The sequence below is a fragment of the Thunnus albacares genome, chromosome 6 (genome assembly GCF_914725855.1).
Source record: "Thunnus albacares chromosome 6, fThuAlb1.1, whole genome shotgun sequence".
Taxonomy (NCBI): Eukaryota; Metazoa; Chordata; class Actinopteri; order Scombriformes; family Scombridae; genus Thunnus; species Thunnus albacares.
In genome coordinates, this window is record NC_058111.1 from 3,545,056 (window position 1) to 3,562,787 (window position 17,732).

General features: G+C 40.3%; 1 protein-coding gene across 4 annotated transcripts in view; it reads right to left on the reverse strand.

The window, feature by feature from the left end:
* gdpd4a (glycerophosphodiester phosphodiesterase domain containing 4a) overlaps positions 1-17,732 on the reverse strand; it is a 45,660-nt gene that overhangs the window by 13,199 nt on the left and 14,729 nt on the right. For all 4 annotated transcript variants that reach the window (XM_044355235.1, XM_044355238.1, XM_044355239.1 and 1 more), the window contains exons 2-13: positions 12,193-12,351; positions 10,485-10,590; positions 9,863-9,966; positions 9,534-9,627; positions 8,842-8,901; positions 8,577-8,675; positions 7,938-8,031; positions 4,618-4,763; positions 4,393-4,475; positions 2,369-2,519; positions 1,651-1,869; positions 1,359-1,516 (exon numbers count right to left, since the gene is read on the reverse strand). In XM_044355235.1, coding sequence (XP_044211170.1) covers positions 1,359-1,516; positions 1,651-1,869; positions 2,369-2,519; positions 4,393-4,475; positions 4,618-4,763; positions 7,938-8,031; positions 8,577-8,675; positions 8,842-8,901; positions 9,534-9,627; positions 9,863-9,966; positions 10,485-10,590; positions 12,193-12,254 — 1,376 coding nt within the window. In that variant the 5' untranslated portion in view covers positions 12,255-12,351. The remainder of the gene's footprint in view (positions 1-1,358; positions 1,517-1,650; positions 1,870-2,368; positions 2,520-4,392; positions 4,476-4,617; positions 4,764-7,937; positions 8,032-8,576; positions 8,676-8,841; positions 8,902-9,533; positions 9,628-9,862; positions 9,967-10,484; positions 10,591-12,192; positions 12,352-17,732) is intronic.

The window sequence follows — 17,732 nt, forward strand, 5'->3', positions numbered from 1 at the left end:
ACTAAAAGTAAAGTGCTTACAAAAATATTGCTATAAATTGTTTTAATTTATCAATTAACTTCTTACAAAGTTGAGTAAACAGCAGAAACCTAAATGAGCAGCTTTGTCTTTAAAAACAGCAGCAGTTCTCCTCGGTTCACTTTAACACAGTTTTTCATGGTAACTTGCAGGAAGAATGTTCTTCTGTGGATTTATTATTTAGGCCGTCCCAGGTGCTTCTTCATGTAATCCCAGATTGACTCCATGATGTTGAGATCAGGTCTCTGTGGGGGCCAGACCATACCATCTGCTGCAGGACTCATCATTCTTCTTGTTGCTGAAAATAGTTCTTCATGACTCTAGCTGTATGCTCGGGGTCATTGTCATGTCATGAATAAATTTAGGACCAATCAGACGCCTCCCTGATGGTGCTGCATAATGGATAAGAATCTAAAACTTTTGCACAGTTCTGTATTTCTGAACAGTTGTTTGTAAATAACCTTCATCTATTCACACATCAAGATCTTTGTTACTATTCAGTATAAACATCATCAACAACGAGCCAGTTCAGTTACACAAAGCAGTCATCTCACATACACACTAATGAATACAGTGTTTCCCCTGTATTCATTCAGCAGCGGCGCACCGTCACTGCAAAATTATGAGCGCCGCTGCTAAAATTTCAGACGATCATTAATATCAACGAGCTACTAATGATTTTCACTTGCACTCTGTGTGAGCACAATAACACCCTACGTTACTGTGGATTTTGTTTAGTCATCCTCCCTCTCTTCGTTCTTCAAAGGACATCTACATGAAAGGTACAAGAGTAGCGTAGCTCCGTTAAGGAATAAGGCAGTGCGTGTGTGTGTGTGCATGTGTAAATGTGTGTGTGTAGTTGTGCGAGCGGCAGAAACGTGATGTGAACATGAGCGGAGCAGAGGAAAAGTTTAGCCGTAAGTTGTCAGTCTGGCAGTAAATGTAGAGTACAGACTGTATGTCAGTTAGCCCTGAAGTTACCAACAACGTGTTAGCTTAAGTTGACCAGGCTAACTTAAGGTGGACTGACTTTTAAGGTGGACCAGCAGTCTCTGTCTTGAGTTTTTCATATGCCCTAACCTCCATAGCAGTCAACCAAGGGGAAACACTGCATATTATTGAAAATATCAGCAAGTGGGCCTTTAAAGCCCGTCAGAGTGTCCCTAACTTCAGTTTGATGCATAATACTGGAAACCAGTCTTCCCCAGATCAGAGCTGGTTCCTTGGCTGTCTTGAATTCTGCCAGTCAGTGTTTGTGTCTTCGCATCGGATCATAGTCTATGTCTACTGAGAATGTAAAGTATGTGTTTTCTGGTTAAAACTGCTCGTGTGTGTTTTACCTGATCTGTTGTTGTGACATGGAGCTGTAGTGCAGGTTCAGTCTGGAGATGTGGTTGTCTGTCAGTTCCTGAATAGAAGCCTTTTCTCCAGAGGTCTGCTGCAGCTCCGGGTCCAGAGCCTGGACTAAGTCTCTGTCCTCAGACGGCAGCCACAGCACCTGCACACACACACACACACACATACAGAAACACACACAGTGTTAAGTCCACGTTATATAAGTTAGCCAGAGTGATTCACTGGAGCTTCATTGGAACAGTTTTTCTTTTATTTATGTCGATGCAGCACATTTACCTGAGATGAGTTGATGTGTGCCTGCACCACCTGCAGAGTGGTGTTGATGTACGACTGACTGTAGGGATGTCCGTACGGTGGCCTGTGCAGGTCAAACAGCACTAGTCTGCCGCTACGAGCGGCTACCTCCAGGAACTGGGCCAGCGAGGGAACAGACTGGTTCTGGGCATGGGAGCGGTCCGCCTCAGACAGGGACGACACAGTACCGAACGGATCCCTCTGTGAGAGAGTAGTGTGTGTGTGTGTGTGTGTGTGTGTAACAGAAGGATGTGGAGGAAGAAAGACGCTTAGTCATTTTGAGAATTCACAGAAACAGAAAACAAACAAACAAATCAATATTGAACAGTTTGGCTTCATTATTTTAGTTCTTTTTTCCAAACGAACTGAGAATTTATTGGTGTGTTTTGATAATCCAAAATGTAAAAAACACTATAAAAATCAAGCTAATGCCCAATTTTTAAAAACCTTGTATGCAAAGAAATTCATTTTAAGTATTTATTGGGGTTTTTTTCCACTTAGAGGGATCCCATATGTCCACCATTTATTACTATTAACAAACAGTGATTAGTGTCAATCACTTTGGGTGACATCAAGTTATTTTCAAACATATCATCACAGTGTTCACGTTTGCATTTTATCAACAAACCAAAGCATATCTGGATATATTGTTTCTGTGTGTGTGTGTGTGTGTGTGTGTGTGTGTGTGTGTTACCCCCACCATTAAGAACCAGTCTCCAGCATTCAGCTGCTGTAGCTCGGCCCAGGTGAACATGGAGGCGTCGAGGTTCGTTCGGTTCGGGAAAACCTCGGCGACGTTAGTGGTTCTCCTCAGAGTGGAGTCATGCATCAGGAAGGGAACTCCATCATAACTACGGAGAGAAAGAGACAGAACAACAGCAGAGAATATATTAAATGTGTGATAAAGTACATAAAGGGAGAGAAAGTGTAGGACACAAAAATGAAAGATGAAGGGTGAAAAGGGAACAATGATAAAGGAGTGGAGTGAAAGGAAAATAAATAAAACAAGGAAAGCAGAGGAGAGGAAATGAGGGAAGTCACCAATAAGCATAATTTATAAACACACGCACAAGTCAGCTTGTTATCTCAATTAATTACACATGATATCACTTACAGTATGTACATTCCCATAAACACACACACACACACTCTAATAGATTTCCTCACACAAACAAACCTTTGACAGTTTAATTACACAGGAACTGCCAAGTAGGCATAGTCATTCATGCAGACACCACACACACACACACACACTCTCATTCTTACATTACCAGACTCACCGGGGTCACCAGCAGTACGGGATTAAACTAACCCACTAATGGTGACTCATGTCGTGCTGCTAATCCCCCTGTTTTCAGATCCAACTGTGTGTCACCCACCAGGCGTGGGCTAATGGAAAAGGCTAACGGCTAACTGGATTAGCATGGCAGTAATCACCTTAGTGCTGAGTGTAGCACGCTAACCTCTGCTCTGCACAATTAGCACCGAGCCACAGACTCAGCATGAGTTCACTGTTGACCAACTGCTCTGCGGATAATTTTAGCCGCAAGAAAAACATGTGTTGATCTCTCCTGTTGCTAAACACTGATGATGATTTCATCATTTCACACAAAGATAATCACGTCTCATTGCTAATGCACACTTTTAAAAATGTGCTCAGTAAGTCAGGCAGTCGTTAATTCGAGGAAATTCACTGTAAAAGGATTTTTGGGTGTTTTTTATACTAATATTGACACTTATCTTCTTAGTAGCCCCAGTACATTTCTGTAATAAACAAGGTTTTTATTGTAGGATGTTTATCCATCCTTATAAAATATAGATTGCTATCATGGGATATGAGCTGATCTGAACCTTTTGATGTTTGTATTTTTCTGTTATATTTGTATTTATTTGATTCAACTGTGGGCATGAAAACATTTTTTTTTGAAAAATATGTATTGATGTACTTTCTTTGCTTGTTTGTAAACAAACTATGTAATGTTTCCACATGATACTGGGTTTATTTACCTTCACAGGAGCTCATTGAATTCTATTTTCATGGATACTGGGAGGTGCTACTGATGCCCTGTGACTGGTTCATTTACATTTACATATATATGACACTGGAGCCCTTTGTCTGTATGAACATTTCCTGATGAAGGTCAAAGTTTTTTTGGTCCTTTAACAATGTAAGAGTTTTAAAAATCTTTAGTCTGAGCTTGGCTGTGCTTGTCAGACCTTTTTCCTGCCATCAGAAGTGTCCATCTTCATCTGTCAGGTCTGCTGTGTTATGCAGGACCCCGTGGAGTGTTCTTGTTATCTTTGCTTTCATTCAACACATTTTGGAACCTGCGTTTTTAACATCCATGTTTACGTCAGCTAGCGGTCACCAACCGTCCATAAGCAAAATATTTCTGGTAGCATCAGTAGTGAACCAAAAACTCCACCTTTAATTTAGCAGAGGTGTTCAGTATTCATTTTTTCCTCCTTTCAGCTCCCACAAGGCACAAGAAATATGTGGAAATATTTATATAATATATGGAAACCAGAAATAGCAGTTTTAAATTGCTTCTCCAGCTCTGCAGCTGGAGGACGAATAAAATAAGCTGCAACAACAGATACAAGACTGATCCAGAAAGACAGATTAAAGATATAAAACATATGTATATTTATTTATTATCATTGATTAATTTTTTAGTATTATGAGAATACATGATGGGTGCAGACGAGTGCGGTGTGACGTACCTGATGGTGACATCAGTCTCCAGTCCTTCTCCTCCAGCTTCCACTGCTTTCTCAAACGACATCACAGTATTCTCTGGAGCGAGCTACACACACACACACACACACACACACACACACACACACACACACACACACAAAGGTCAAACAATACAACAGCACACATACACAACATGTCCATAAAATATGATCATAACCAATATAAATGCTGGTCTGGTCCGGTCTTACCATCGGTGCTCCTCTGTGTCCGATGAGTGTCGGCGCAGGTCCCAGCGTTCCCGCCTCTTTAATGCAGGGCGAGTACATTCCCAGAGGGACCAGGTAGAGACTGAACAGCATGGACAGGTAGAGACCCAGGATGGCCACCTGACGCGCTGAAGAACACACAACCATACAAAGATACTCGTTGATTTAAAAAGGACTCCTCACTAAACTAATTATAGTATTATTAGAAATTACAATATTGTGTACAGTGTCATTTCTGTTGCATCCGGTTCAACATGGACTTGTTCTCGCTGGCAGAGCTGCACTGATGCATCACATCAATGTTTTAAATGAACTCTGCACACACACACACACACACACACACACGGAAAAGTGCAACTGCAGTAGACTTAACTTCACTGTGCACACATTATACATCTCTGAGCCTATAAATGCTGCTATATTAAGGGAGACTGAGTCGGGCTGGTGTAGAAATCGGAATGTAATCTGGATAATATCCAGTAAATCTTTCCTGATAGGATCAACATGTTGCTGAACAGCAGCCGTACGGGCAACAGGCAGACTGAACTAGGACTGTGAAAACTGCATCATTTTTTTTTTTTTTTCATGACAGAAATGATTGGTATTATCTAGATAATTGTTCAAAAATAAAACTGGATGAAAAAATGAAAGTACTTCCATAATACATGTTAAAATATATCACAAAATAGACGATCTACAAGTTTGTTTTATTGTAAAATGATGCAGAAATTTACTCAATGTACAGTTTAAAGACAACACTGAGCAGCTTAATCAGATTTAAATGTTTTCCTCTTCAAATCCAGAACTTGGACCAAAGTAAAAAGATCTTTTCTAATTAGTTTAATTACATAACTAACACAAGTGTCGATGTACAGTGTATGCTTTTGATGGATCATCCAGAAACACTCGCTGACAGAGTAAAATTGGCTAATGGCTGATTATTGGGATAGAAAATTACTGTAATACAATAAATCACTGACACTGTGAAAAATGTTACATGTGTAATATGTGATATATTTGTGAAATTAAACCTATTTTTGATACTATTTATGGTCTCTCTATATAGCGGTTTTAACTGTTGCCTTCAGATGATACATATATATATTTACAAACAATGCCCTTATTGTTTGTACTTTTATCTCATTGACATCAGCCTCACAGTTCACCGTCCACCTCCATACAGCTGGATCACAGCTGTATTAACTCACTGCTAATGCAAACTCAACACTTCCTACTGCTGCAGGCTTCACATTAAAAGTGTTCAATCGGTGAAACATAGTGGCTTTTATTGTGAAGCAGTCACAGGAAACACAATGTATTTGCCGCAGAGTTTTGATGTAACAGCAGTTGTTGAAAAATAAATGCATCTACAAAATAAGACACAGTCATTTTTTGGCATTTTTGTAACAGCAGATCAGCTTTAAATATCACAGGGAGTCAGCTGCACTTCTTTAACTCCTCAGTAAGGTAATCAATTTTAAAGTGTCTGCTTGTGTCCTGGCATGATTAAAAAAAAGGCCAATTATTGACCGACTTCTTTATTAAAACGTGACTTTGTCTGGCTGCACTGTAAACAACTACACTGGTTGTTATTCTGTTGTATTTCTGACAAAGAGGCAGTATTAAACCTCTCGTATTAAACCAGACTGTTACAGTAATCACGGGTTGCTGGGTTTACGTCACACCAAATCAAACAGGACTGAAATCCTGAGGATTAGACCGTTAATCAACATATAGTCCACTACTTCTCTAGATCACCACAGCATTAACAGAAAGTGAAAAAAGGGGAAGTAAGACGTCCTGCTGGGTTGGAAATGTCAACAGGTGCTTTTTGCCAGGCTCCATAATACGTTTCATTGAGAGAGTCCCAGCATGACTCAGACATACGGGCAGTCGGCGTGTCGGCTCCCGATTGATTAAAAAAGCTGCCAGAAACCATTGGCCAACTGTTACAAAGCTGATAACATGAAAAAAACACCAGTCCTGTTGGAATCTGAATGTTAAAAGGTGTGATTGTTGTGTCTTAACCTGAAATGTCATTTTTCTTGGTGCAGTCACATGTTTAAATGTTTCTTCTGGCTGAATTTGAGGCAAATCTCCTCCCTGTCATTCAGTGTGTTGTCCTCTATATTTAATAATCTCCTGTTTCCAGCTTAACCCGGCAACCCTTTACACTCCCAACCCAAACACTCATGAGTGCTCATATTTAATAAACTAAAAAACTAACCCTTAACCTTCCATTTTACATCCAAGCTACTACGTTGGTGTTCATCTCGATACAACAGGGGAGAGTTATATTAGATCCTGTGCTTTGGCAAATCTCTCTCTCTCTCTCTCCCTTATCTCCTGCCAGGAGAGACCCCCCGACATGACTCAGCATCACTCTACCCGCTGAATCACCATGGCAACCAGGGACAGTACCCATGGAGACCAAAGAAAGAGGAGAGAGGCAGAGAGACAAAGAGGTCAAATCCACTCAGCGGAGAGAGGAAAAAAAGGCTGTCAGGCACAAAAGCAAGACAGAAAGTGTGACCCGAGAGACGAGTGAAAAGAAACAGACAGACAGCAGCCAGAAGGGCGGGTCAGAGGTCTGACGATCACGAGACAGAAAGACGATAGAAAGCATCGGAGAAACTAAAATAGAAGAGAGGGAAAGTGAGCAGGAAAATGAGGCATTGATTTCCTGTTAAGAAGGACGCGGAGAGGTCTACAGCTGTATAATCCACGATATACTAGAGACTCACGTTTCTGAGGGGTGTGTTTTTATTTATGTACTGCTTTATTCCAGCGGGCGGAGCAGCTCTATACTACAACTGAAGCTTCTGGAGTCAAAAACACTTCACTGTCTGGCAGCAATCAGCCAATATGTCATTTCAACAAGGTCCTTCAGCCCTTTCTTCTCCTCAGTTACTGCTGCTGTGACAAGGACAGGTTGGTTGTCGTTAGATTTCTCCTCTTCTCTCTTTCTCTTTCTCTATAACATTCATCAGTATTTGGATTTACAAAGAGAAATATCAGTTAACTATAGATAATAATACTATATATAGATAATTCTATCCTATTCTACCTTTCTCTTTTTGTTTAGCTTTCTCTTTTTCCAGGAACAGCTGGACTTTTACCAACTTCTTCTTCAACTTCCATGTTTTGTCATGTCATGATTTCCATAGAGCACAACATATTCACAGTTCACAGTTTTCCTCTATAAATGTTTGATAAGATATATCTAGAACTGAGTCAAAGTCCTGCTTCATCGCTTCAACGTTAGCTGCAAAGCTAACAAAAACACTCATCAGCTCGCTTACCTTTCTTGTTCATGCGGAAGAAATGCAACGCTATTGGCCAGGAGAGAATCGCCATGAGTGAGACTGCAGCCACATGGAGGAAGGGCGCCGTCACCTGCAGATGAAAAAGTGGAAAAGTTCAACACAGAACGGCTTACAGTTAAAGGAAGTCTCAAGTATTTCACTCAGAACATAAAGCACAATATTATGGCTCTTTATATGCTGATGATACAAAGTTTAACTGTTAGTTAAGGGGCACTGGGGGGGGGGAGCTGTGTGAAATCTGATAAATTGGCAGTCAAGTTGCATTGTGGGTAATGTGGGTGCTATGTTTCGACAAGGAGAAGAATGGCTATCTGGCTCTGCTGCATTGGTTATAACCCTCCCAAATTATAAAGAAGTACAGCAATGTTCTCCTGTGATTGGCTAGTGCGTCAGGGTTGGCTAACCTCGAGCTGCCAAATTGATAACTGATGATCACAGACAGACCAGACAGAGCAGCACAGCACAACAGCAGCAGCGGCGGCGGCGGCGGGAAAGTGAGAAATATACACAAATGTATTGTAATTTATTCCAATGCATGCTGCTCAGAGTAATCTCTTCTGGCAGCGGCGAATCTCACACTAAGCTGAAGTCAAAAGTTGGCAGCTCCCTGCTAACCTGCAAGGAGAGGAGGAGAGTCTTCCATTCTTTACTCCAGAGGTCAGACAGGATGGCGGTGGCTGTGACGGAGAACGCCAGCGTCACCACGATGCCGGTCTGACTCGAACACAGCGGGAAGAGAAAACACAAACTTATGACGACTTATTACAAGAAAGGAAGGCAAAAAACACAAGTTGCCTGTCAGTGTTTGTGTTTATTTATCCTCTGTGTATGTGTGTGTGTGTGTGTGTGTGTGTGTGTGTGTGTGTGTGTGTGTGTGCACCTTGTGGCTCCAGTGAAGGTACAGCCTCTGCCCCTCAGACAGCAGACACACCGCCAGCACCTGAACAACATTTAGATATATATATATATATATATCAAAACATGAAGTTGCTCACAAGTAACATTTTTTACTAAAACAGCCAAATTCTTGTCTTTCTGCCTCAGCAGATTTCAGAAAACGTGTGTCAGCACTGCAGACAATGTTGTTAAAGTTGTTGTACGCCTCAGACTTTTTCTACGAGTAATGTAATCTCTTTCGGTGTGGATTTCTGTGGATCTATATCGTTTTTTTTTTTTTAAATGTATTATATAATAAAGTCTTACGTAAGTTTTGTCACCTCCAGGCAAGCGGAAAAGCTCTTAAATGTCACAGAAAGTGCTGGGAGGGCCGAGGGGCTTATGCGCACTTGCAAATAATGAAAGGCATTGTTTCAAGCACTCTGGTTAAGTGAGAGAAATATACAATGAAGTAACACTCCAATCAAAAACATCAAGCTGGACCCAATCAGGTGCAGGCAGACAAAGTTTTACTACTGTCAATCTCTCTCCGGTTAAAACAGACACATAAATGTCAAGTGTGTTGCTGTGAGTGGAGGGCAAAGTGTTTTTTTCATCCACACAAAAAGGTTTTAGTTTTTTAAAATAACTTTTGAGCTTAAACAAGACAGGCTGTAATCATATCATTGTGCGTACCAGCAGCAGGGCGATGTACGTGAAGAGAGCAGCTGCCACAACCAGCAGGACCAGAGACCAGGGGAACCAGAAACCCAGAGTCCCAAAGTTAAACCTGCAGAGCCACAAGAGAAACAGTCACCAGCTATCACATGTAGTGTGAATCAAGTTTGAATGATGGTTCTGAAATGCATGCATTATGTGTAATTAATACAAGTAAATATCATGATAAGATCAAATGCTTCAGGGGAGAGTGAGCGTCTATGCATGCATGTAATAAATATTCAGAGTAACATAGACTGTGTGCCAACATTTTACATAATGTGCTTTATGTGCTCACTGTGACCCACCAGTCAAAGTCGTGGTAGTCGTTCTGAGCTTCACTCCAAAAATAGAGGAATACAAAACTCAGGAAGAAGGTGAGGATCAGGAGGCCAAAGCTGCCACACTCCACCTGTAACACACACACACACACACACACACACACACACACACACACACACACACACACGTACAGAAGTCTTTTTGATATAAAGTTAAGGCTGAGGGAACTTGTATTTATGGTGTTTACATTTTTAAAAAGTTTGTGCGGCTTCCCGTGGCAACAAGATTTATAGTGATAATTGGAGGAAAGATAGCGACCCACCTGATGTTACACAATCTGTGCAGATAGATTAGAAGTCTCTCATATCACTGCATGCATATACAAGCAGTATATTTTGATAGTAGCTGACATAGTATATATATGCTGATATTTTTCCAGAGAAAAGCAGTAACTGACTGCTGGAGTCAGCAGGCCTGACGGAGGGAAACCGACTAAATCAATAGTCTGTGCTCGATCAGCAAACTAACCAAACTCAACACGCTGCTTATACAGTAGATGAAGCCCTGTGTGTGTGTGTGTGTGTGTGTGTGTGTGTGTGTGTGTGTGTGTGTGTGTGTGTGTGCGTGTGTGTGTGCGTGTGTGTGTACCTTGCTGCAGCAGCACTCTCCAGGCTGCGCCCGGGCTCTTTGGTATCGTCTCCATTGGCAACCATAGAGGCCGGCCAGGCAGGAGACAAACGGCTGGTGTTCATACCTTTAATCACAATTAACCAATCAGGTGAACATCAGTGACCTCAGTAGAGCGTTCAGACATTTACCTGAACAAATGACCTCACTGACTAAATGATGACTTTTAAAGCTGGATCTCAACATTTTAAAGATTTTAAAAAGAAAGTATTGTGATAAACAAGAATTATCTCGACTTGTTCTGGGGGAGCCTGTTTGTGTGTAACACTGGAAACTCAATAAACTGAAATTTAGCAACCTGTAAAGAATAAACTCTGAGGCTAACAAATCTGATATTAAACCTTTTACTTCTCCTCACGCTTTTTAAGTTGTGATGTGCAAAACACTCACGTAGCAACCTCTAATTTTTAGGCAGCACTGGGACTAATTTGGGCTTGAAATGTTTCTCTACAGGCAGTAAAGAAAATATTTTAATAGTGAACGTTCTGCGCTGTTGCACGTCCTTGGGAAGCAAAACTAGCCGACACTGACCATCGATTCTGCCAGCTTAGCTGATGGGTGATGTGATGTGTGAGCTGATGTGATGGAGCTGTGTCACATCAGTGTTAGGAATGGGAATCTCACAGTTAATTATCATAGAAAAACTTGAGGCTGATCAACATGATAGTTCTGAATCTGGACCTTCAGTAGTTGGAAGGAAATGGTTTGTGAAAAACAAGGTGTTTCAATGTGTCTGATACATATTCAACCATTATTTCCATATACAGGCTGTCAGTATTAATTAGGCTGCCACTCATAACCCCAATGATAACACAGTGTTTCAGAAAGATACAGTAGTCATATCAATTTGTCTCAAAAATACGAAGATGCCCCTCTTGAATGATTCGTTCAGGCTGTCTCTATCCAGAAAGAAGCTGTGTGACAGACAGCAGGCTGCCGTAATTCTCCATGAAAATAGTACACAGTAAAGTTTGAAGGTCATCCTGACTAACTAACTGTTTCTGAGAAGAGAAATTGCTGCTGAGTTTTTGTTTGTACATATATATACATATATTTTATAGTTTTCCACAAATTAATTATATTCAGCCCTATCTATTAGGTTGGTGGAAGAAGATCTCAAAACAACACAAGTGGGAAGTATAAAATAACTTTCTTCTATTTGTTTTTTTTCTTGGGATTTTATTTTGTAATATTTGTGTGATGGATGGTTATTCCACACATTGCTAAAGCTGTAACAATTTGTCGATTAATTAATTAACAGAAAATTTATCGGCTATTCAACTATTTTGATCTAATTTTTTAAGCAAATATGCCAAAATTTGCTGCATTTAGCTTCTCAAATGAGATGATTTAATGCTTTTCTTTGTCATACATGAGAGTAAACTTTTATTTAGACAACATAAGACATTTAAAGACCTTTGACTCTGGGAAATTATAACAGGCATTTTCACTATTTTCTGACATTTTACAGATAAAACGATTAATCTAGAAAATAACTGGCAGATTAAACTGTAATGAAAGTATTCATTGGTTGCAGCCCTACACATTACATCCATTCATTATTATGCATCAATCAGACTGTGTGTGAGTACAATGTAAACTCTTCTTTACATAGAGATGTAACCATCATTACTGACAGCTGATGGTGGTGATACGTGTTGTTTTGTACCTTTGCAGCAGCTGCCGCCGCACCACCTTTAGCTTCCCCAGCTTCAGTCTGGTCGCGGGCATACACTCACCCACAGCCCGGCATCACAGAGACACAGAGGAGAGGAGAGAGGAGAGAGGAGAAAGATGGGAGGACTGCGGGCCACCACACTATCTTCACCTAGAGGGAGGGGAGAGAAGAAGAAAGTTTGAATCGGTTTACGAGGTATTTTTAGAAAATCTAGACTCAGCAGGACTGTGTGTTGCACTGTAGTCCTAATTTTATTCCTGTGGCCTGTTTAAACTAACCTAGAAGAGAGAGATTCTCACAGAAACTGACCTAAATCTGATATAATCACACAATCAGACACGTGTCTCCTCAGGTGAACGGACGGTTTATACACACACACACACAAGTATCTGACCTATATGATGTATTTGTTTACGCTCGTCTATCATCCCATATCCGTAGCTGTCTGATGTTTTACCTCCATGCTCCTTCCTCCTCTGGATAATAAAACATCACATAATTGATTTCTGTCACATAGAGAACCATTTATATGAGGTATTAACATTTCCCCCACGCAGTAAAAAGGATTTAGGTTGTTTTTCGTCAAGCTGTCCCTTTAAACACCTCCACAACAACAGCGGTGTGATTTAATAATGAAAGTTATACAACAGCTCTACATCCACTGCTCCACTTAACCAAATACCTACATTAAGCCACACAGCCGTCAGCAAACAGTCCATCAGTCAATAAGTCACACTCCTCAGTTTGGCTTACAGGACACATCCAGGACCAACAGTCAATCTGTAATATAAGTTTATAACTAATGTATTCCTGAACTAACTTTAAGCTCTAATTTTTATTCTCATCTCATCAAGATAATCAGATGTTTGTTAAACTTCCTAAAATTTGCAAACTCTTCATTTTATCAAAGAAATGAAGATGTAAAATAAGACAGGGTTGTGAGTAATTATTATTTTCATCAATAATAATCCATCAATTCTATAAAAATGTCAGCACATCATCAGAACCAAAAGCCAGTCCAAAGCCCAGAGATCTTCACCTCACAATAAAATCAAACTGAGAGATATACAGTAAATACTCACATCTGAGAAGTTGGATTCAGATCACGTTTACCTCTTTTGCCCTCAAATAATCAATTATCGAAATTCTTGCTGATTCATTTCCCGCCAGTCGACTAATTTGCTTGATTAATTGTTTCTCAGCGATCACAAAGCAGAGCGAGGAATCCACTGAGCTGTTCTTTGTTTCTGTAGTTCTACAAATGCTGATCCTGATGTGTAACAGACCCAGATAGGTGGCCTAAATCTACTTAATGTGGGTCCAGTGACTGCTTCTCACAGTGTGCCTGAGTTAAGAACAAAGAGGTCAATTTATGAGCTTAACACACACACACACACACACACACACACACACACACACACACACACACACAATCCCACTTAAAAATACCCAGTTAGTGTGAACTGGATACATAAGACACAGTATTTATTTTAACTGCAATACGGAGAAGCAGATTGCTAGTAATGGTGGAAGTGTTTTGCAAGATTGACATCACTTAACAAACCAGGTGTACGCGTGCATGTGTGTGTGTGTGTGTAACAGGATCTAGTCGTACGAGTGAACCAGGTGTTTGAGGCTGACAGATGGTTAGTTCACTGCTGTGTTGATCCTGAACATCAGGACTGAATAATAGATGCTGTAATAGTGTCTGTAGCCACTTCAATCAGCTACAAAGTGATTACAAGAGTGAACAATAGAAACTCTCCTGTGAACTGAATATTCTACTTAATTATAGATGACAGATTGATGACTGATCTGTGAAATTGGCTTACAAAAAGACTGTGTATTCAATAAAAAATACCAGATTTTTTTTTTTTTTTGGGGGGGGGGGGGGGGGGGAAATAAAGAATTGTGAAGTTACTAATGAAAGGTTTGTTTCAGCTGGTTAAGAGCTGAGTCACATAAGACTCAGATATGTTTTAAGCTGTTAAACACTCCAGTATAAAACACTGAAGAGAGACAAGACGGCTTTAATTTAAAACTGACGCTGACTCACATTTATATCATGTATAATGAAGTTGGCAATTCGCGTGACAGAATTACAGCTGTTCATAGGTGTCATATATTTTTTTAAAGATTTTATTTTGGGGCTTTTTGCCTTGATTTAACAGTCAGTGCAGAGAGACAAGAATCATGGGGAGAGAGAAGGGTGTGACATTGCAGTTATGTGGTATGTACCTTAAAGGATAGGTTCACAGTTTTTCTTAAAACAACAGTCAGAAGCCCATATGAAGACTGAATCAGGTTTTGCTCGCTGTAATCATTCCTCCTCCTCATACTGACTGTTAGAAGATCCCCTCAAAATGCACTTAAAAGTGACAGGGGACAAAATCCACAGTCCTCGGTTTGAGTGAAAATGTATTTCAAAGTTTATCTGAAGATAATGAGGATCCAGCAGTCTGAGTTAGTCATATCAAGTGGATGTCTGACACATTTACAGTCTTTTTAATATCAAATTCCCTCTTTGTGTTTCCTCGGACAGTGTTTCCCTGTTGAGCTGCAGGTGGAAGTATAGTAACAAAAAGAGGGACTTTGGCACTAAAAAGACTGTAACGTTGAAAGATATCTACTTGATTTAACTCATTAGGACGCTGAAGCTTAATATTAGCTTCTTTGTGCAGTAGAAGGACTGGATTTTGGCCCCCATCACTTATATTGTAAGTGCATTATGAACAGGAGGAATGATTATTGTATGAAAACATGTGACATGGACAGACTTGAAAAACTGTGAACCTATCCTTTAACCATTAGGCCAACGGGGCCCCCAGTAGCATCAGATCTCTACCATTATCACTGCTGCCAGTAACACAACAACTCTACAACACAGATATTCTTCTGTAAACATGCAAGCTTAACATTTAGTGTAACAGAATTAAAAAATATGGAGAATATCCAGCTTTATACTATAAACTAATTTGCATGATTCAATTTCATATGATTGTAATCTGTTCCATTCAATTCCATTACGTTCTGTTCTTACAATCAATTTATGCATTTCAATTAAATTCTAGTCTATGCTACATCATTCAGATGTGTGCTATTCTATAATAATCTGCATAATTAATTTTTCAATTTAGTTCCTTTTCTCTCTGCTATTGAAAGCTGTGACTGAAGTCGTCCTCTAGACAAGCAGATTCAACCAGCCAAGTCATCACACGGCTGCCATGGCAACTGTGACATCAGATCTGTTATTATTACCGCTGTGAAAAGGATGAAGGGAGGTGGGGTAAAAAAGAGAAAGAACCAGATGGAGTAATAAAAAGGGAGAGACTGGAGAAATTACCACCAAGAGTCACCGATTCTGTTATGAACTAGACACAAAACCACTCGTTTTCTGCAGGGTAAGACCATAAACTGTCTATGGGTAAGAGACAGAGGACTCCCTTAACACTCTGTCCCACACACATACTCACAGTGAATAATGCTGGGAAACAGAGAGCAGCACCCACATGCATTCAAAGTAAAAAGTTAGATAACTCAAGTGTCTCATAATGGAAATTTCTGGCGAAAAACAATGTCAGCCAGCAGACAGGTCTAATAAATGACTGTGAAAAGGAATTATGAAAATGGGAGGAATGACTAGAGGAAAGACAGCAGGAGAGATATAAAACGTTGATAAAAAAACAGATTATGAGACAAGGGAAAGAAGTCTAGAGGTGAATTGTAATGCAGTTAAGATTTCAGACACAATAAGAGAAAAAAGAAACAAAAATAGAAAGAGGTGAACACATTGTGATAAGCACAAATCAAAACTGGAAAAAATACATATACATACTGTATATCTACGATGTCTGACTATTAAATAAGCAGAGCGATGATCTGACACTAAAAGTGGCCATAAAGAGTTTATGTGGTTAGGACTCCTGCCAGGTGGTCAGTGTTTTGTCACTGAGCAGGTGCAGGTTTGGTCCAAACTTAAATATTTCAACAAATATTGGATGGATCGCCATGAAATTTTGTACAGAGATTAATGGTTACCAGAGGATGAATCCTACTAACTTTGGAGATTCCTTGACTTTCCTTCTAGTACCATCATCAAGTCCAAATGTTCAGTCATCCAATACTTTGGTTTATCACTACATACACTTGCAAAACTAATGACTTGACTGTACTTTGTGTGTAGAGCTAATTAGCAAATGTAAGCATGCTAACATCCTATACTATGTTGGTGAACATGGTAAACATATCAGCACGTTAGCATTGTTATTGTGAGTATGTAAGCATACATAGACTTAGACCATAACATTTTAATCAATCGTCTCCAGTATGGGGTTGGTGTTATTGGCCCTGTCTTAAACTGGTTTACATCCTACCTCGGCAACAGAAGCTTCTCTATCAAAATAGGTGCTTCTTCCTCTCCCCCAGCCAGTCTCTCCTGCGGGGTCCCACAAGGTTCCATCCTAGGTCCCATCCTGTTCTCTGTTTACATGCTTCCCCTTGGTCAAATCATCCAAAAGTACAACATCTCTTTCCACTGCTATGCAGACGACACACAGTTGTATCTCCCCCCTGAAACCAAACGACCAGCGCAACCTTTTCAGTCTTATGAACTGCCTTGAACACATCAAGTGTTGGATGGCACAAAACTTCCTGCAGCTAAATGAGAGAGACTGAAATTGTCCTATTTGGCCCCTGTGACTCCACTAAATCAATTTCCAACAGCAAGCAATCTGTCTACCTTTGTCAAACCCCATGTTTAAACCTTGACGTGACAGCTAGCTTCTTTCAGCTCTGCACTATTGCTAAAATCAAGTCTTTCCTCTCATTCAAAGACCTTGAAAAAGTCATCCATGCTTTCATTTCCTCCTGCTTAGACTACTGCAATTCTCTGTACACAGAGAGATGAGTCAGTCGTCTCTATCTCGCCTGCAATTGGTCCAGAACATCACTGCCAGACTCCTGACCATATTAGCCCTATTCTGGCCTCTCTCCACTGGCTTCCAGTGTAGCTCAGGATCCATTTCAAGGTTCTACTATTTGTTTTTAAAGCCCTAAATGGGCAACCCGTCTCCTGTATTTCTGACATTTTAACCCCTTATTCCACCTCCAGGACTCTCAGGTCATCTAATCCGGGGCTCCTGGCTGTCCTGTGAACAAATCTTAACCTCAGAGTGGACCGTGCCTTTACTTGTGCAGCCCCTAGACTATGGAACAACATCCCCCTCTCTATCAGATCTGCACCCTCCATTGATTCCTTCAAGTCCAGGCTATGTTTGTTGATTTGTTTTTAGTCTTTCATTCTGTTTTTATTGCCTGATTTTGTTCTGTACAGCGCTTTGGTTTTTAAGTGTGCTCTATAAATAAATGTGACTTGACTCGTATAGCATGGCTATACACTAGCATGGCTATACATTAGCATGGCTATATTCTGTTGATCGCAACAGAATTGATATTTCAACAGGAGGGTTTTGACATGTCACAAAAATCAGTGCAACAATTATATGTTTGTTTCGAGTTTCCTCTGTTTAACG